At 37.2% G+C, this 20,711-nt stretch overlaps 1 protein-coding gene and 1 non-coding gene across 3 annotated transcripts; both read left to right on the forward strand.

Annotated features, from left to right (window-relative positions):
* Positions 1-377: 377 nt before the first annotated feature.
* trnar-acg (transfer RNA arginine (anticodon ACG)) lies at positions 378-450 on the forward strand. Its single transcript has one exon. It is a non-coding gene; the product is annotated as a tRNA-Arg (tRNA).
* Positions 451-1,141: 691 nt separating this feature from the next.
* Positions 1,142-12,144, forward strand: nap1l4a (nucleosome assembly protein 1-like 4a). 2 transcript variants are annotated; one of them, XM_028450319.1, is made up of 15 exons: positions 1,142-1,251; positions 2,682-2,719; positions 3,305-3,377; positions 3,991-4,135; positions 4,548-4,634; positions 5,418-5,552; positions 5,648-5,719; positions 5,796-5,935; positions 6,016-6,161; positions 9,388-9,407; positions 9,488-9,607; positions 9,684-9,716; positions 9,821-9,877; positions 11,590-11,624; positions 11,960-12,144. In XM_028450319.1, the coding sequence occupies exons 2-14, from the start codon at positions 2,704-2,706 to the stop codon at positions 11,593-11,595; spliced, it is 1,050 nt and encodes a 349-aa protein (XP_028306120.1). In that variant the 5' UTR covers positions 1,142-1,251; positions 2,682-2,703; the 3' UTR covers positions 11,596-11,624; positions 11,960-12,144. The 2 variants fall into 2 exon arrangements, with proteins under 2 accessions (XP_028306120.1, XP_028306118.1); XM_028450317.1 differs by lacking the exon at positions 11,590-11,624.
* Positions 12,145-20,711: the final 8,567 nt, after the last annotated feature.

The following is a 20,711-nucleotide window of genomic DNA, read 5'->3' on the forward strand; positions in this document are numbered from 1 at the left end:
TTGGATTCAGAAATGAGAGAAAGGGCTACTTGAGCCAAAAAAAAAGTGTGAGAACCACTGGTATAAACTCTTGCTTGTTTATGGGTTATGTGGCAATAAACGAGGTTAGTTTGAAAGCAGTTCTGTAACTGCAATGTTCCTTACTTATTTGTTCAAAGCTCTAAAAACAGTGTTTTTGGTATATGTCTATTCTGGAGTTGTAGCCCCCCCTGGCCGAAAAATGCAGTTTATGTGTAAAATAAAACTGGTGACTGGTATTACTCTAGTCTAATTACTGGTATAGCCGCACATTGTGTGTCTGCTTGCTTTTAAAACTTAATCCATCTGTAATATAGTTTTATTTTTTGGGGGGTTCAGATTACGTGATATCTTCACGTGGGCCAGTGGCGCAATGGATAACGCGTCTGACTACGGATCAGAAGATTCTAGGTTCGACTCCTGGCTGGCTCGTGATTTTTGTTTCCGCAGCTAAAAGCCAGATGCTACAGTTAACCCCGTTATAATGTATTAATGTATTTGTTTGTAAAAATCAATTTTTATGAAGATGATATTTTCATATAAAAGGCAGTAGGGCGTCATCCAGTGGGTGGAGTTGGTAGGATAGAGTGCGATGCATACAACAATCAATGAGAAAAAAACGCATTTCAATGTACAATTGCGCCGTCTATTGTGTAAACCCATGGTTTTCGTTGTGTTTTTTGGTTTTCATTGTTTCTGTGTGGTTTTTTTTTTTCTTTAATTTTCCCTGTGTTTTCTCCTAAACGGCCTCCCATAACCGTGAATGACGAAGCACATACTTTTCTTTTATTTAATATTTGTTTGCTACTGAAATTAAATAAAAAGTGACATTAAAAAATAAAATAAAACAATTACATCCTATTTCTGTAGCTGTCACCTCAAGTCACTTATAGTCACTTTTATTTGGATTATTGTTTACAATTGGTTCAGTTCCCTCGTCTTTATTATTCTCAGATGATCTTTTACTTAGTTATATTTTTATCAGTGTTTCTAGTTGTGTGTTATATTAGTAAATGCTGTATTTTGAGAGTTTTAATGATTTCTTGAGTTTTCTGATGTCCAGTAGCAACAGGTCGTGATTTTCCCCCACGACACATGAACGCAGCACCACGCGCTCATTCACTGACGAACCAATCAGAAGCCTACGTCCTCACGCTGCTCGTGCGTTCCTCGGTGCTCAACAAGCATAGGCTCGTGAGCGTCGCGACGAGCGCATACTTTTCCTATCAAGAGGTAAGAAAGAGATCCGGATCAAACCTCCAGGTCGGAATCTACTGTTCGGACCAGAACCCACAAACTCTCCATGTTGTGTTCACTGTCATTTTAGGAGTTTATTGACTACAACAGGAACTGTTTAGTTGTCCTCAGCAGCCAGTTAGCCGCAGCTAACTGCTGTTAGCTTGTCAATGCGGCTGACAGCAGATTTTAGCCGTGCTGTAAATTGACCATTTTCTTTATCTGTGCATTGTACATGTTCGGACTCGCCTGGTTTAGTGTTGTTTTTTTGTGTTTGTGTGTCAGCACTAAACCATTGACTTTTATCACATTCCAACAGCCGCTATTTTTGCCTTTTAAAGCGTTGCTCGCGGCACGTTTGCTCGTAGTTTGTCACTGACTAGCTCATCACTACTAGCACAGTTAGCTGCTGTCAGCTACACTCAGTGAAGAAGACTGCATGTTGATCACATGCGATCGACTTAATCGATGACCACAGGTCAACTCTGACCGACAGGCAGTAGGGTCATAAACGGTTGAATGTAAACTTGGTTAATGGTAATGGTTAGCCTGGCCCAGTGGCTACTGTGAGTCAATGCGTCATCGGCCTGCGCTTGCTCAACACCACACTGCTGTATGTACGTCATTACGTCACTTCACCTGGACTTTAACACTCCTCTCCATTATATCAGAGGTTTGCTTTATTAAACTTGCTCGATCGGTGTTAACGAGCTTTGTGTAGTTTTGACTTGTCACAACATGTTTGCAGAGTCGTTCTTTGGAGTGTTTTTGTTTTCATAATAACCTTTGTTCTCTTACTGAGGCAAGCTTCTGACTAGTTTAATTATTTACCCTTTTTATCCATAGTGTGGACAATGATGTGGTGGTTTATAGAATTATAAATCAGGTTTAGGACGTTTTTACTTTTTTTGAAAAAAATGCAAACGTTGTTTTTAGTTTTTATTTTTACCAGGTTATATTTATGTACAAGTCTATTTTTTTTTTTTTTTTTTTTTTAAGGGTGAACCGATTCAATATTGATATCAGTCCGATATCAGCAAAACAATAACATAATGTACTGCAGTTATTTTTCATGGTCTTGTATTTTTTATGTTTAAGGTTAAATTGTACATAACCAATTGGTTATTAATTAATGTGTCAGTTTTTTCATACTGTTGCTGACTATTCTTTAAGTAATATCACATCAGAAATGCCTTTTCCAACTTTCCATCAGACAAAATAAGTAATATATGATTGATTCGTGCTAATGTCGTATCGGATGAATATCGGTATCGGACAGCTTTTAAGGTGACAATATCGGTATCGTGTCGAAAGTGAAAAAGTTTGGGACACCCCTACAACTGTTATCTGCACATACACATCAGAGAACGGGATTGATTTTGATTATCACATGTGCACAATTGACCATCTGCTTTTTCCTCCAATAGAAACAGAGGCTGAGACTTGGCCATGGATGCTATTAAAGGTAAAGACAAACATATGTTTTGTAATGTGTGTAAATAGGTCAAACATATATAATGATGGTAGAGTAAAGTTTGCAAGTGATTAAGTTTGTTTTTTGCTCTTTATTTAAGTGTGTTTATTATGTTAGGAGAGGAGTTTGAAATCTGACTACTGAACATAGTGCTCAGGAATATCAAGGCTGAGGAGTGTCTAGTTTGTCACTTCACTGTCACATTTTTGTCCTATTGCTCATGAAGTTAAAAATAATGGTCACTGTCATTCACCACAATTATTGCTTGTTTTCATACGCTTTTCTTCATGTTAAGTGAGGGGAGCGCAAGTTATTATTGTGCAAAATTGCTCTAATGAAAGCAACGGCTTATTGTATTATTACTCTATAGTCGCCCAATTACCAGTCACATGCAAGGTGTGACACAATCGGTATTTATCTGAATTTATATCTCTTTTGTTGGATGAGTCTGCTGCTGTTGCACCACAGGATTCTCAGTCTATTATTTGGTAAATTGAAAGTTGGACATTCATTATTTGATTAATGGCTAGACCTCTGTATTATACGCAGCCTCATAACAGGTTTTACATTTCACAGGTAAAGCAGATCAAGGAATGCAAAATCAAGGCGGGCAGATGGACAAACCTGTTAGCTTTCACTTTTTAGAGAGGTATGTGCAATCTACTTTTACCTAAGGGAAAGAAAATGATGTAGAATAAAGAATTATGCCTTTCAGAAACATCAACCTTTTTCAAAAATGGATAGAGAAATAAAGAGTGCAATAAAGACTAGACCCATACAGTCTATAATGTCATATTTATGTGATTGCCTTTATGTCTAATTTAGTTTTCAACTTTAGTGAAGCTACGCAAGGGCACACATGATTCTACTGTCATTAGCTAGTACTAGTCTACCTCACTTTTTTCCAGTTCTTTTAAGCTAGGATGCACTCAGGGTGTTTCAAAAGAGTTAATTCAGTTTTTTAGGCATTTTTAAATAAGGAAAATTGTAATTTTTCTCCACAGTTTGTATTTATTAAATATACTTTATTAATTGCACAAAGGAGAAATTCCCAGCAAAATGATTTATTTTTTTAATTTAAAAAAGGCAAAATATAGAATGTACTTAACTCTATACAGAAAGGAGAAACATATATCTGTGTATATGGTAGGTAAATTAATTATGTGCTCATTATTACAGCAGCAGGTAGGGAAACAAAAGTCACTGGAGGATTGATAACATTCCTGTTGTGAAAATCTCCTAAAACTCTGTTTTCCTTCCAGTATGCTTCCCAAAGCAGTGAAGAGGCGAGTCCACGCTTTGAAGCGGCTGCAAGTGCAATGTGCTAACATAGAGGCTAAGTTCTACGAGGAAGTCCACGAGCTAGAGAGGAAGTATGCTGCCCTCTATCAGCCACTATTTGATAAGGTAAACTCCATTGGTTTTTTTAACCTACTAATTGTTTCCTAAACACTGCTTCAAGATCTTTTCGATGGCAGTAAACATGTGTAGGTTTCTGCACTCGCACGCATTCCCGTTTGTCTGTGTGATCCATTTTGTAGGCAGCGGGATCGCAGCCTTGGTGCTAAATTGAAAACTTGCTCCAGCGAGTAGCCAACTGCTCTTTTGTCAGTCGGGGCTATTTCCAGAGTCAGTGACAGGAACTGTGTCTCAATCTCATTGAAGAGTGGCAGCTGCAATCATGCCGCACCTGTCACTAGTGCACGTGTGTGCGTGTCGGGCATGTGAATTTGGCACTGCTTGTTTAAAATATTTATGTTTATTAAACATCCTAACTAACCTAATTCCATTAATCTTGATGTTTGTGCTTCTCTGTCAGAGACGAGACATCGTCACAGGAACAGTGGAACCCACAGACGAGGAGTGTGAGTGGCAGAGTGATAGAGAGGAAGAGGAGGAGCTTGCTGTAAGTGCACTTTTCAATACGTCTGTGGAGCTTTGTTGTGACAGTATTCTTTGCTTTTTACCTGAACTTGTGACAGAATCAGAATCTGCTTCTCAAAAGAGACAATTTTAGTGTGAAATGAGCTTTAATGAATAGTGAGGAGATCTAATTTAGGACCTTATAAAAATCCATTTTAGTTTGTTTCCAAATTCTATCACATTAATTTTTTAAAATTATTTTTTTTTGCTTGTTTTTTAGAAATATCATTTTTTCAGAAAATATTAGTTTAGCTTCTGTGAGGAAACAAAATAAATAATAATAATAAAAAAGAAAACATAATTAAACAAAAATATGTCATTTGCATTTCATCCACATTCTGCCAATGTCTGCGTTCAACAACTCAACTCAACTTATATAGTGCAAATTAAGACAGTCATTTTAGTGCGCTTAACAAAATATAAAGTCCATAGTTAGAAAAAGCATGAACAAGCATTTAGCAACAGTGGGAAGAAAAAACTCCCTTTTTATAGAAATAAATCCCCAGCAGAACCAGGTTCAGAGGTGGCAACCGTCCACTACGACATGTTGGGGTTAGTGGACAGAGTGGCAAACAGAATAGGATAGGATAGTTCATCCGAGTGTTCCAGACAAGTTGAGCCGTGAACCATTGATCAGTGGAATCAACAGTGGATTGGTCAATTCTGTTCATGTGGAAATTATAGGGCCCTAATCATTCTAATTTCAGGATTGTTGTTCTCATCAACTGTATAAAAAAGAGTTTTCTTTCATATCTCATGCCAACAGGAGGCGGTAAAAGAAAAAGCAACTATTGAAGATGCAAAGAAAGAGGAAACCACACCAGTGGAAGATCCAAAAGGCATCCCTGAGTTCTGGATCACCATTTTCAAAAGTGTCGACATGCTGAGTGACATGCTACAGGTTTGCTTCTATTAAGACTTTGAACATGGTTTAATTTACTTAGAACACCAGCACTGCTCTAAAGGTGCAAACCGTGACTGATGCTCTTCTGTCAGGAACATGATGAGCCCATTCTAAAGCACCTCAAAGATATTCAAGTCAAATTTTCAGAACCAGGACAGCCGATGGTGAGTTACTCTGCTTGAGCTTCACAAACCCAAACTCCATTTGATGTCTTCATCTGATCGTGTGTGTTTGCTTCAGAGTTTTACTTTAGAGTTTCACTTTGAGCCCAATGGGTTCTTCAACAATGCAGTTCTTACTAAAGTCTATAAGATGAAGTCAGAGCCTGATGCCTCAGAGCCGTTCAACTTTGAGGGACCAGAGATCATCGACTGTGAAGGGTGAGTCGAAGCACAGAACAGTGTCTGAGTCCAGTGTGTCTTGTCCTGTGCGTGTGCTAACTGCTGTGTCTACTCTGTAGATGTCAGATAGACTGGCACAAGGGGAAGGACGTTACAGTGAAAACTATTAAGAAGAAGCAGAAGCATAAAGGTCGTGGCACAGTGCGCACCGTTACCAAACAAGTCCCCAACGACTCATTCTTCAACTTCTTCAACCCTGTCAAAGGTGAGAACATGCAAACCCCTAAAACAGTGCATTTATTTTAAACATTAGAGCACGATTTCTCAAACTGGACCATTAAAATAAACTAAGCTACAGCTTGGTCAGTGGAATAATTAAAACAAACATTTATTCATGTCACCGTTTCTCAAATGGTGGTACGTGTACCCGTAGGGGTACGCAATAGCACTACAGGGGGTACTTGAGAGAGAGAGAGTGGAAAATTAAGAAATGAAATCATTGAAAAATATGGGGTTTTTATCTTTAGTTAAAAAATGATAATCATGATGATGATGGGAATAATCTTGATTAGAACATGAACTGAAAATACAAATAATAAAACTATAGAAATAAATCTTTTCAGGAGGCACTACATCAGTGTTTTTCAACCTTGGGGCCGGGACCCCATGTGGGGTTGCCTGGAATTAAAATGGGGTCACTTGAAATGTCTAGTAAATTATAAAATAATATATATATATGTATTTAAATTTCTTTAATTGATAATAGTTTTCAAATATACATCACTCACAATAAATATCAAGTTGCTGTATCCTATACTTGAACTTTATCGACTATAAATCTCAACTTTATTTGTATAGCACAATTTACAACAAAGTCACCTTAATGCGCTTATCAAAATATAGAACTCATAATTAAGAAAAAACGTATCAAGATCCACATGAACAAGCATTTAGCGACAGTGGGAAGAAACAGCTCCGTATTAACAGGAAGAAATCTCCAGCAGAACCAGGTTCAGAGGTGGCAGCCATCTGCGTCGACTGGTTAGGGTTAGTGCAGGGCTCTACACTAACTTCTCGAGTGGTGGCACTGGTGCGACTAACTTTCTCAGTTGGTTGCACCAGCACAGAATTTGGTCGCACCTTTTTTTCCTTTTTTTTTTGAGTGAGGGTGGGGAGAGTGTACAGGATATTTGCTAAATGTTTTAATGTCAATATTAAGTTTTTCTGCAACAAGCAGTGGCTGAAATAACAGGTCATTTCTTTGATATAATTTTAAAAGAAGACGTAACAATTTAAAAAATAAATAAATAAATAACAGCAAAGCATAACAACAGGTTACATGTATTCTGTTTTTTATTTTACAGAAATGCTGTACTTGAATTAAATTAACAGTAGCATAACCAACTTAGCATCTGCATTCCCCTCTTGTAAGGAAGCCCTGGATCCAAAAATGCTGAGAGCTCCTGCTTTAGGGCATTTGTTTTTATACTTTTGCACTGTTTTTATGAGCTACTATACTAATGTGGTGCTTGACCTTGTGTTATGTTGTTAATGTAAGATAAAAGATGAAATGTCACATGGTAATTGAATTATTTATATCACCGAACACAAATCAGTTGTTACATGGCACTTGTGAACTCTGGGTTTGAAATACACTCGCTAATGTATCACAATCTCACCGAGTGTATTTCAAACACAATTACCTTCTGTGATGTAATGAAAGCGTCTCAGCAGCAGATGGAACCAGACTCTAGAGTCAGACTGTGCAGCAACTCTGCTGTGGCTGTGGCTTCATCTACATGACTTTGTTTGTTCTAAAGTAGTTTTTTAGAAGAAATCAATCAGTTGAAGTATTTTTCTGGCACCAAAAAATAGGACTTGCTTATTTTTTGATGTTGAAAATTCAAGATCAAATTATTTGTTAACAGTCAGGATAACATTTATATAAATAAAATATTCGATAATATTTCCAAATTAGCGAAAAATCTTAAATTATAAAGTTGGAGAATGTTCGTTTTCTTATATAGACACAGAGAAATGCTTTGTCATTTACTCTTCTATAGTTCTGTGATGATTCTTTGATATACGTGACATGCAGCAGGTAATCATATCTGCTGTCACAATCAATGTGTTTAAACGATGAGTGTATTTGTTATTTTTTTTTGGCAGGATACACCCTTATTGAGAGGTTTTGTCATCTTTCCTCTATAGTTAACCTAACGCAGAAACAAGCCCAGACTTATCCAGGCTTGGAGTTGCTGACCTGCCCATTATTGGCTGAGCCAGTGTTTGTCTGACTGGTTCAGTCATAAACTTGGCGTGCAAGCGGTTATTCTAAAATATGTGCCGAATAGTATTTAAGAATGAGCCATGGTTGTCTGTGTAACCAATATGTTGACAATTGTTGTCATTTCAAATCAGTAGGACCCCTAGGTGCTTGAGCAAGGCATTCAACCCACCAACATGTACAATTAATATTTTTTTCCTGACATTCCAGAGCTAAATATCAATCTTCTTCTGTGATATGGAAAGTGCTCATGGAGCCCTGGTTGGAAACCACTGTTTTTGATAAAGCCCAACCAATATGGTCTTTTTGGGTTGATATTGATGTTTCTTTTTGGGTTTTTTTTAAAAGACAATATCCGATATATCTGGCGATTATATATAAAATTAAAATGTTTATAAATGCACAATATACTGTACATGGACACATATTCTTAAAATACCCAAATATGATTCAAGACAAAGAAGTCAAAATACTACTAAATTTAAAAAAAGAGCTTTAATTTAGTAATAATGTCAACATAAGGACTGTAAAGCCACTCTTAAAGAAGAAAAGTTAAACTATTTCCAGAATACAATGTAAAAAAGAAAATAACAAAGTTGCTCATATCTCAAACTGTAAATTTGGATCAACGATAACAGAATGTAACAGGAACCAATGAACTAGTGACTTCTGCCAGTGTTGTCAGCTCTAATCATTACTGCTGATTCAAAAGTGCTTATTATGCAGAAATCACAGAGTCACAGAATCTCCACACAGCAAAAAAAAGTAAATAAATCCGTTACATATTATATCCTGATCCAATAATCTGCCAGACTATTGACGTATGTCGATTAATCAATGACAGCTAAAATCAACCCCATTAATAGTAGGTTTTTTTTTTTTAATCCATTGTTGTTTGACTCATTGTGGGTGTTTGATGAATTGATTTCACTGTTTTGTTTTTTTAACCACAGCCTTTAGTGAATGACGTGTTTCCTTTCAAACTGATGCTGGATTCTGATGTCACTCATGATGACTGTATGTGTCACTTATAATTATCCATAAATGTGTTATTAGTGGTTACGCCAACTTTTACTCCAGATATTTTTCCTGAAAATATTGAGTCTCTTGACTGGAAAACCATATGAACTGTTTTTAATGCTTGTTGGAATCTGTAGGGTGATTGTAGGAGCTCTAATGTTTGTGTTCGTTTGTTTCCTCACAGCTTCACCAGATGGAGAAATGGTGAGTAATGTGTATTTCACCTACTGGTCCAGTTGGATTTCTTGCCGCATTGTAACTTTTTGCTGGTTTTCCATGTGTAGGACGAAGACTCTGAGTTCACTCTAGCCACAGACTTTGAGATCGGACATTTCTTCCGTGAGAGAATCATTCCCAGAGCAGTGCTGTATTTCACTGGAGAGGCCCTGGAAGACGACGAGAGTGTAGGTGTTCACAGAAACACACGTTTGTATATGGACTCAAAAAGCCTCATGGTGTTGTTTTTATACCTTTTTGCAGTTTGAGGAGGAGGAGCTTGAGGAAGGAGATGAAGTAAGTGATTATTTTCCTAAACTGTTAGAAAGGCTTTTTTTTTTTTTTTTTTCCTGAAAACCTTTTTGACCATGTGACTTTAATTGAAATAATCTGTGTTCCAGGAACAAGATGAAGAAGGGGATGAAGATGATGACGATGATGGAGACTTTGATCCCAAGGTGCGTTTGTAATCTGCAGTGTCGGCGAAAGCTTGTTACAAACACAGCGGTTTCAACGCTAGCTGCCAACCTGAGCTACTGAGATTAGCTCATCACGAAGCTCCTGCAGCCTAGTGCACATGCTGTGTGTGAATGAGATGCATCAGGTAATTGGTTCAATAATAGGAGATAATACTGAGCAGTTATATAAGTACGGTAGGTTTAAATTATTTATGTTGACTTTGTGCATCTAAATGTAATATACATTTAAAAAAACATTATGGAAGTGGTGGTAAAACCTTCACTGATCCAGAACCATGTAGTCCTTTTATTGTTCACACTTTTCCCACTTTAATACAGACTCTTCTACAGTTCTTAATCTCAAGTTTATTCCTTCTGTAAACATTCCTTATCTTCAGGTGCGACCAATGCTGCCCATATTATCTTTTATTTTGCATCATAATGATTAGGGATGCACCGAAATAACATTTCTTTGCCGAAACCGAAAATGCGAAACACAGAAATAATGCAAATTATTAGTGCCATTACATTTATTGGTGTAAATGTGTACTAACCTCACTAAAATGAAAACATTGTGGATTAATATCAATTCATACAATTGCAAAGTGAATTGAAGTTCTTAAAGAAGATCAGCCTCTCTGCTGTGACTCAGTGAGCTCCATTCTCAGCACTTATTGCGGCGTGCGTCATTTCAAGAAATGATCTTTCAGTGATTAGGTGCAGGATCTCTGTGAAATGTGCGCTGATAAACTCTATAACCAGATTCTATAACCAGACTCTATAACCAGACTCTATAACCAGACTCTATAACCAGACTCTATAACCAGACTCTATAGCCAGACTCTATAGCCAGACTCTATAGCCAGACTCTATAACCAGACTTGTGCTGCTGAGGTACAGCTGTGCATCAGGCTGCCATGTGACATGTAACTACTGTCTAAGTCAGTAATTCTCAAACTTTTTTGGCTCATGTGCCCCCTTTCTCCTATTTCTGAATACAAGTACCCCCTTCGTTCAACTACAAAAAATTTCACAAAATACTATGGAAAAAAAAATATATAGAGCATAATAATGGAATGAATGAGTGACAACACATATTTTAAACAATCTAATTTTGTAAATAAGTGAAATGAAATGTTTAGTGCCTCCTGAATTGATTTATTTCTATAGTTTTTACAGTCATCTTCTGCTTGGTGTAGGACCAAGACTGACCCTGGTATTTTCAGGTCATGTTCTAATCAAGATTATTTCCATTATCATTATTATGATTATTTTAACTGAAAATAAACATGATAAAACCCCATTAATTTGTCAATTTAACTCTCTCTTACCCCCTGTAGTGCCATTGCATACTCCCATTTGACACTGGTCTAAGTGACACCGACACATAAAACACACTTCGTACTTGGCTTAGAAAACGCTTTAGTGCCCAGATGTACTGAAATACACCCACTTTGCTGACCGCGGTGTTTGCTTGTGTCATCACGACATCCTGTTTTAGTGAGAAAAGTGTTAAGTCTAAAAATTTACTTTTGGGCCATTTTCGGTGGCCAAAATGTTGGTGCATCACTAATAATAATGTAATTTAAATATTTGAAGCCCAATAACTGGTGTCCATTCCGCTGCTGTTTCTGTGTTCACCATCATGTCTGAGATTAAACTTGTTTATACTGTTGTCTCTCCCTCCCCTGGATTTTACCCCTTCATTACAGGCCTAAACAAACATTCTCACCCCATGCATTTCTAGGTAAGGGAGAAAAACGGATGGCGTTCTACACACTGTACACACTAGTTCTTGTTTCACTGCGCTATTTTCCTACTTTGTATATTTTCCCTTAAATCAGCAGTTTATGGGACTCCAAACTCACAACTTCTATTCTTTGTGCTGTTTACTCCATTTCATCCCGTTTGTTTTTCCCCCTCCTGTCGTCCCATCCCAGGTTTCTAACACTGTTCACTCATGCTTGGCTAACTCTGGGACTTCCAAGTATCTGGCTTTTGTTTGCATACGCTAGCTACGACCCAGCAACGCAAGGCTTCATGGGAATCTAACTTACATTTGATGTATTTTGTCCTTTACAGAAAGAACAACCCCAGCCTGCCGAGTGTAAACAACAGTAAAGCTTGGTGATTAGGGGATGAAGATCTGCTGTCCGTTGCTGTCTCTTGCTGGCTACGCTCTTTTTATAAACTCACACCTAAACAACAACATCAATAAAACGCAAACCATATGGCGTTTTCATTACGCTTGACCTCCTTTTTCCAAACCCTTTGTTTTGTTTTCTGAGTCCATTTAAAATATTTAAACTCAAGGCAGGAAATGATCATTTCACGGCCGTGGCATCAAACGAGGACTGTGTTTATTTGTTTAGGTGGAGGAGGACCATCATATGGATGGAGATACATTTTTAGATTTCATAGGAATAGGTCTGTTACTCAGGGTTTTTTTGAACACTATTAAGAGATGTGAGTTTACCAGAAAAACTGCTGAACAGGTTGGACTTAATCTTTCACTGGGGGTTGTTTCTCACTCTGGTTTTTGTTTGGTTTTTTTTAATCACACAATATTGAATTTATTCGACCGTTTTCTGTCTGTCCGTCAGTTCTGTTATTAGACTATTTATTATGGTCTCATGCCTTTGCTGCATGGAACATCTTTACTGCCAAGTCTTTTTAAGAGGAGAAAGCGCATCTAATGCTGATTTATAACTCAGCTTGAGCATTTACAGTAAACCAAGTATTAAAATTAACACTTGGGTAGACGTGTTATGTTATTAATTTAATAAAGTGTGTCGTTGGTTTCCAGTTGTGCACCTAAACCTTTGCACTGGATGAGTAACATCATTTTAGCCTCTTGGATATTTTTTTTTTAATTCACTGAAATAACAGATTTAAGACTAACTGTTAAAGGGAGTTTTTTTTTTTTTGTTTTTTTTTTTTTAATCTTATAACCTCAGAAATTCTCATAAGCTCTAATATCCTTTGCCAAGAAGCCAAAAATAAGTGTCCTCTTTTATTTAACACTTTTTGCCAATTGTCTTTGATACAGTGTAAGCTGCTGTAACATTTAAAAGTTGTAGAGGAATATACAGTACTAGATATATGTATAAATAAACATGTTTCTGTATGATCTAAGGATTCAGTAGAATGTCTGGATAATATAAAAGGGTGCCATTGGGTTTTAAATAGTGCTTTTGGATTCGTATGATTTATACGCCTTTGCCTGGTGGATTTTTGACGATCTGCAAAGCGATGTCCGCTCCTCCTCCCCTTTCAACAAAAACGATTGTAAATCTTGTCGAACAGATCTCTAACAGCCGCGGTTGACCTCTCAGCCACATTGGGCCGTGTGCTAGCAAATGGCCTTAACTGGTTGTATTCACAATTTGTTACTTCCGCAATATTTCTTTTCAATTTGTACAGAGTTAGGTAAAATATTCTATTAAAGTTGTGCAACATTACATTGTGTTTGGAGCTTTATTTGCAATACCGGGTGATTGGGTCATTTTTGACAGACGGCAGTTTATAGGCTGAAATGGATGGAAAATAAGTTTCAGTAAAAGTTCACCCTTATTTAAAAATATACAAAATGATGTTACAATGAAAAGTCATAAAAATCTGCCTAAAAACTTTTATTTAACAGATTTCATATTAACCAACACTTGATTTTTGCGACACTATCAGATATTTTGTACTTACTTCTAACAAACTCAAAACTTAGTGTATTTCTGAAAAAAGGTGAATAAAAAGATGTTTTCTTGCATCATTTGTTCAATAAATACTCAAACATGTATAGCGCAAAGTGTGGTCCCTCCAAAATAAAAACATTGGTGTGCAAATGGTCACAAAATAAGTCAAGAAGCATTATTTTTTAGGCACCTTACGGTTCAATTACGATTAGGGTGAAACGTTATTGATGAATCCATTACTGTAGATGTTTCACGCCATGGACTAATTAATTGCTGTTTTGAATAATATAGACATGAGAAAAATTCAGCTTTTTTTTACCTTTGTATAAAATTGCATGGCAAAGTGCTAAAGTAGTACAATCCTTGTAAAATTAAACGATACACAAATGCCCAAAAAATTGCTGTTGTAAATAATTATACACAGTTTACCATATATATATATATATATATATACATATATAATGAACTAAATGAGCAGCTCAACCATAGAGATTTTAAAATGTTATTCTTCAACAGTAATTCATATCACTGAAAAGTAATGATTATTAGAAATGAATGCATCATTTATTCGGTGAGAATGACAATGCATTGATAATTTCTCCCACCCCTAAATAGGAATAGCAAAAGGCTATTATTTGGGTGTGTAATAAAGATTTTAACTGTTTAGTTATAATTGTCCAATATTGCTACAGACGTTTTTTTTTTTCGTAATTTCCAAACATATTTTATGTCTTAGATTGATGAACGGCCACTGACAAGAAGTCACAGCAGCAAAGTATGAAAATGCTGTCTTAGCATTCTGCGTCACCAACACCATAGAAACATTTGAGCATCATCAGGTGAAGGGTTAGGATTGTGGGCTGGACTCAACCAGGCCAGCGACTGGAATGTGTGGAACTCTGTCTCTCGCTGATAGAGAAGGAAACGCATGCTTGTCTGGCAGACCCTTGTGATGCATTGTGGGAGCCAACTGCCCTGTGCACTGTGGTTTTTATAGCTCAATGGCGACTGTTTGCCATCGTGACCTGAGTTTTGGTCTAAGAGCTGATGGATGGGTGTTTTCTTATGCTGTCAGCTCATCCAGCTCAACTTAAAGCTGTTGTTCATACTACATCTTCATGTGAACATATCATGGCTACTTGACAAAACCAGTCAACAGAAACCAGGATTAGAACATGAACATGAAAAGTCGGTAACGGGTTTCATTATTGACGGTATTTCAAAGTGAAAGAAAAGAGTTCAAGGTAGCACTTTGGTTAGTTTGCTGGATATTTCCTTCTATAACTTTTTCTGCCTAAAACCAGTCAACAAGACACTATTCAGACTGGAGCTGCTGTGCGGGGGTTTGAGAATTTCCTCACTGTAACAACGAGAATGATTGTCTGAGAACTCATTCCTGCGATAATGAGAGCAGGATGATAGGCCGCTGCACCGTGCCCTTGTAAGAGTTCACTTGTGTGCATGATATTAAACAGTAAAACCAGTGATGTATACCCACTGTGCCACATTTATTCATGCTTGGTTGATCCAATAATGTGTTAAGGGAATTATCAGAACATGTTAACAGTCTCCTCCCGGCCACTAGGGGGCAGCATGTAAAACAGTAGGCTGCTGTGTCGTGTAAAATAAATTGTATTAGGGCCACATTAAAAATTAAAATAAATCTCAGCTCCATGAGATTTAAGTCAAAATATTTTGAGAATAAAATCGTAATTTTATTAGATTAAAGTCGTAATGTTTCGAGAACAAAGTCGTCATATTTTGAGAATAGTCAAGATTTTATGAGAATAAAGCTGTATCTTAAAAAAACTCAATGGTATGACGCTCGTCGTTCGATAGCCTTGACCACTTCGTTCCAACCAGTTCCTCCTCCACAAAAGAGGCTTTTTGGTCCATGGTTCTTTCGTCGGAACAAACGCAAACGTCCGCAAAGTGGCTTTAAAGTCCTTAAACCGATAACAGTGTGATGATGATGATGATGATGGGCCAAAAAGGCTCAGTATTTCACCATGTGTGAAACGTAAAAAGATGTATAAGCTCACTAAATGTCACACATTCTCCTTAACACACGAGTGACTGCAACACACACAAGATTTTGTTTGTATTTCAGTTTTATTTTCATAAAATTACAACTTTATTCTCGAAATATTACGACTTTAATCTCGAAATATTACGACTTTAATCTCGAAATACTTTGACTTCATTCTCATAGAACTGCAGCTTTATTCTCAATTCTTTAATCTGGTTGTGCCCAGGCTTAGTTTTGTATTTTATTGAGGTCTTAACTCACCGTCATAAAAAAGTGATATATTCATGCTGATAAAGTTATAGATTTAGTTGCGGGGCCACGTAGTCTCTTTATGAGTCACATGAACTGAAAAAAAAAATAGGTAAAGCAAAAACAAAATGTTTGTTCTTACAGTGTCTGCTAATACCGGTACATGAGATTTACAGTGTTGTAGTTAGCATTTAGTTTGTGGATTTTTCACCATAAATTGGCATTGTTGACAAAATGATTATGTGGTTGGAATAGTCGTTTATTTTAAATATATCAGAGATGGGATCAGACAAGATCTTCCAAAATCAACTTGTTCTGATATATTTTTATTGTTCATATAATTTTTCTACATTGAGTCTGAAACCTGGAAAGCTCACACACTTTAAATAATTTAAAGTCAACTAAAAGCATGGCTATTTTTCCAAATCTAATTTTCCATCTTTTTTTCTTTCTTTTTTTCTTTAAGATAATGTATGGTATAATTTTTGTGAACTTGATGTGTATATAATCATTCAACAGGCCATATGTCTGCCAGCTGTGCCACTGCCGTGTAAATTGGAGACATATTTCCAGCACCAAAGGAGAACAGACGTCTAATTAGAAAAATGTAAAAAAAAAAAATAATAATAAAAGCAGCTGAGTTCCGTCGTGCCCGGATTTGACCACTGCTTTAATAAACACACACAAACTGCAGAAAAATGTCCTTTCTAATTGTTTTAAAAACATGAATTTACTCAAAAATTGTACTACTAGATGTTTTGGTAAGTGAGAGGCTTGACTGTGAACCAGAAGTACAGAACACACCTACACATTTCAATGGCTAAAGGCTTGGGTAGGTGTATATTCAAGTGAATTTAATGAGGTGTGTCTCTGAAACAAAGGAGTTGCATTTTACGAGAAAAGGCTGAATGTGAGCCTTTATCTCCTGACTTTACACGCCTGCACAGCTTTTTGTTTTCTCAACTGCTCCTTAAAGGCTTGATAAAAACGACATTTTTAATGCAATACAAAACAATAAAGGGAACAGATTTGGTGCAATGAGCCAAAGTGATGTGATCTCTATGTTATGCACGTGTCAGGGCAGATCAGAGCAGTGGAACAAAGAGGAGGATTCACAGCTCGCTGTCTCTTCTTATCCTGGTCCAGGAAAAGGGCGTAAACTGAGGGTGCAGTCATTTTTCCAACCTTCCTCTGATCTGCAGCTGCACCCTGCATCCCACTCTCAGCCTCAAGGTGCAATCTAAAGTATAAATAAGCACACACACCAGTGTGTGGTTGAGGTTGTCTGTGTGGGGTCCTCTGTATATCATAATCCCACTCTGGTCGGAAGTTATGTGGGTTTCAGAGGGAGCGATGGGAACAGAGAGGGGCTTTATACTGCAGATGCCGAGTTGGGGATGTGGACTTAATGAACTGAGCGGCAGTCTGATACCCTTATTACCTCCTGATCTGATAGTCAACACCGTCTACAGAGCAGTTTATACCCACAACAAGAGATTATTTGTTGACTTGAGACACTAGAGCAGAGATGGGCAACTTCTATCACCATGAGGGCCACATTATCAACATTCATGTCATGGTTTAGTCTATTTTTGTCTTTTGTGTACTTTTGTTGTCATTTTGTGTAGTTTTTTGTTTCTTTGTCTTTTTTCAAGTCATTTTGTTGTGATTTTGTTTTTGTTTTTTTGTTGTCATTTTCTATGTTTTTGTAGTGGTTTTGTGTTTATTAGAGTCAGTTTGTATAGTTTTGTCTTTTTTTTGGTATGTTTTCCAAGTGATCTTGTGTGTTATTGTATGTTGTTTTTTAGTCTTTCTATGTGGTTTTGTCATTTTCTATATGTACAGGTTATAATGATGCATAGAAGTCTTTTTACTTTTTTCTTACTGTGATTTTTGTGTTTCTTCATCTTTTTTTCAGAGTAATCTTGCATGTTTTTGTTGTAATTTCACATGTTTTTTTTGTTTGTCATTTTCTTTATTTTTGTTGTGGTTTTGTTTTTTTAGAAGTGATTTTGTATATTTTTGTCTTCCTTGGTATGTTTTCTGTGTGTTTTTGTACGTTTTTTGTAATCGTTTTGTGCGGCTTTCTTTTTTTCTACATTTAAAGATCGATATAGATGCATAGAAGTGTTTTTCCTTCATTCCTTCTTGTGTTTCTTTGCCAGACAAAGAGGACAGCAACTTGGTTGACACCATTTGTGTTCTCGTTTGTTTCCGGTATTCCTGTATTGATATCACCTCACTTAGCATGACATTCAATTTCGGCCAAAATTGGATGTTTGTGGAAGCTCCAAAAATAAACAGGCTGCGAATACACCAGAAATGTGTTGGGAAGTCACTTTGGCAGAGTTTTTGGTGTGCAAACGAAGTAAAAAACCATCTGCAGGACTCCACATCCCACAATGCAATGGACAAAACTTTTCTGACACTGTCAACAAGAAAGTGTTTACAGTGGAGATCAAAACAAACTTTCAAGCGGTAATTTCAACCTTTCGCATCTTTTTATTCACACAAATCATCTTCGATGTATTGATCTACGAGGCCTGCACTGTGTCTTTATGTCTTTATGTCGTCTTCAGCAGCTTTAAGAGTGAACTTAAAAATGGACGCCATGCTTTGAGCATAGCTTCCTGTGACAGCGCTCAGTGCTCCACATAGAGGATGGTTGTGTTTAGGCAGAGGGAGGATCTCCAACAGGAGCGAGACCAAACCTGACAGTGAATAACACATTTAACAAGTGACTATTGTGTGCCTGTAATGTTGTGCAGGTGGGCGTCTGGTGATGGAAATATAGAAAGGTTTTGACAGCTGCTGGCCAAAGATCCGTTTTTTTAATGATACTGAAAGCTGGAATTTGTCCCAGAATTTGAAGTAGACATTTGACAGTGTGGAAAGTTACTTTTATATTAAAGAAGCATGGGCAAGAAATCAAACCCCACCTACGCAGTAAGTCAATATTTGAATAAAGCCCCAACTTATGGAGCCAGGGAGGATTTGTGAGAATGGAAAACTAAAAATAATACAACAGATTAAAGGGGAAGTATTATGAAAAAATCACTTTATAATGGTTTTGCTACAAAGTTGAAAAAGTTATGTTTCCTCCCTCCCTTGTTATTCCACATTTTGTAAAAAGGCAGCTCAAATGGGCAAGTTGGATTTTTCCCCCAATAATATGTCATGAGGAGGAAACTCCTCCTCCTGACAATCCTGGCTCCTCCTACCCTAGAGGAACCTCCCAGTCACGTGACCCCTAGCCAAGTGTGAGCTATTTTGAAGGTCATCGACTGAGCGGAACGTCATGTCGTCGCACTGTTTATCATCTGAAAAAGCAATTTACAAGACAAAAATAAAGGACTTTTGGTTTTAGAATCAAAAATTTAAAATCAACCCGATGTTTAATTGTTTGTTTATCCCTTTTTGACCCTGATGAAGAAATATGCCTTGAATTTGGAAAACGGAAATCAAATAACCACTCGTATTTTGTTTTTCAATTTCCTTTTTCTGAACAGAAAATTCAATGACCAAAACATACACTGACTTACCAATAGTAACTCTGTAGCTAACTGAGCTGTTCCACGGCTCTCTGCTCTACTCTTTGTTCTGTTTCTAGCTAATGTTGCTAGGTTTCTTTCACTGCTACAAAATATGTAAAAAAGAAAAAAGTAGTCAACCATACACCATTATAACCATGACAAAATGCACAATCTTTTTATCATAAAGGGCGACAGCCAAATGTTTGATTAACATCTGATTATATATTTGAATATAAAAAATTAAAAAAAAAACAAAAATTGGGAGCCTGATGTGTTCGGCTAGCAACAAGCTAACGTTCTGTTGAATGTTTGATACTGCGCACAAACATTGCAGATTTCTATGGTAACAGTGAATGTAAAACAATAAATCCCAAACTCACAAAGAACTCATTCATTAGCCTTTGAGGGGACCACTTACCTGATCCAAAATGAAGACTGCAAAGCCGTGTGTATTAAGTTAGAAGCCAAACACAAATCAGCATTTTGCCTGTTTATTGCCGCCATCTACGTGCTTCTCCGTTTTGTGTCTTTTGGGGTACGGTATAAAGATATTCCTTTAGTAGGATCACTAATCTGATAGCGTCTGACAGCACAACATCGCTCCTGCATGATAGCGACTACCTGTAGACCGTCAAAATGTACGTAAAGCTACATACACAAAATGTGTTTTCTGCATTTAACCCATCCCTGAGAAGCAGTGGGCAGCCACTAATATAGGGGACTGATCAACATCTGATCCCACAGTGATGGACCAGAGAGATTTGAACCAGTGAGCCTACAATTACAAGCCTGCTCCCTTAACCACTCGTCCCTTTTTCCACGTTTAGCATATTTACATTCAGTATACAGATTATTCAGTATGTAGATTATCCGACGCACAGTGTGAGTGCTCACAATCAGTTCCACTTTTAGTAACCGTTATACCGCCTTGTATCACCTTTGACATGGTCTGACGTGTTTATGACCCAATGTGACGCAGCGGTCGAATGATTATCATCTTAAATTGACTATTGCTGTGGTTAGAAGAGGAGAGGATGACACTCTGGTGAGTGTTTGAAACAGCTGACTGACTCCGCTGCTGATGTGATAAACACACACCGTGGAGCAGAGTTTGTCGGACTCACAATCACAATAGCCGCTTTAGTAGTCACGTGTTTTTATATTGCTAAAAACAATAACAAGAGTGTGTGGATAGCAAAAGACAATCGCTATGGTGATCACCGTCTACAAGAGCGAGGCATGAAGTCTACGTCTCCTCCCATATGCATGAAGGCCCCAAAACAGCCTGTTTTTTGGCACGTCATTAAAGTGACTTTTCAGAGGGCTAAAAACTC

The sequence above is a fragment of the Gouania willdenowi genome, chromosome 6 (assembly GCF_900634775.1).
Source record: "Gouania willdenowi chromosome 6, fGouWil2.1, whole genome shotgun sequence".
Lineage (NCBI taxonomy): Eukaryota > Metazoa > Chordata > Actinopteri > Blenniiformes > Gobiesocidae > Gouania > Gouania willdenowi.

What these genes read in the sequence shown, in the direction of transcription:
- nap1l4a (XM_028450317.1), top strand. An exon ending in CTTCACCAGATGGAGAAATG is followed by an intron (nt 9,408 to 9,487) that starts GTGAGTAATGTG and finishes TTCCATGTGTAG; the next exon opens with GACGAAGACTCTGAGTTCAC. An exon ending in AGCTTGAGGAAGGAGATGAA is followed by an intron (nt 9,717 to 9,820) that starts GTAAGTGATTAT and finishes TCTGTGTTCCAG; the next exon opens with GAACAAGATGAAGAAGGGGA.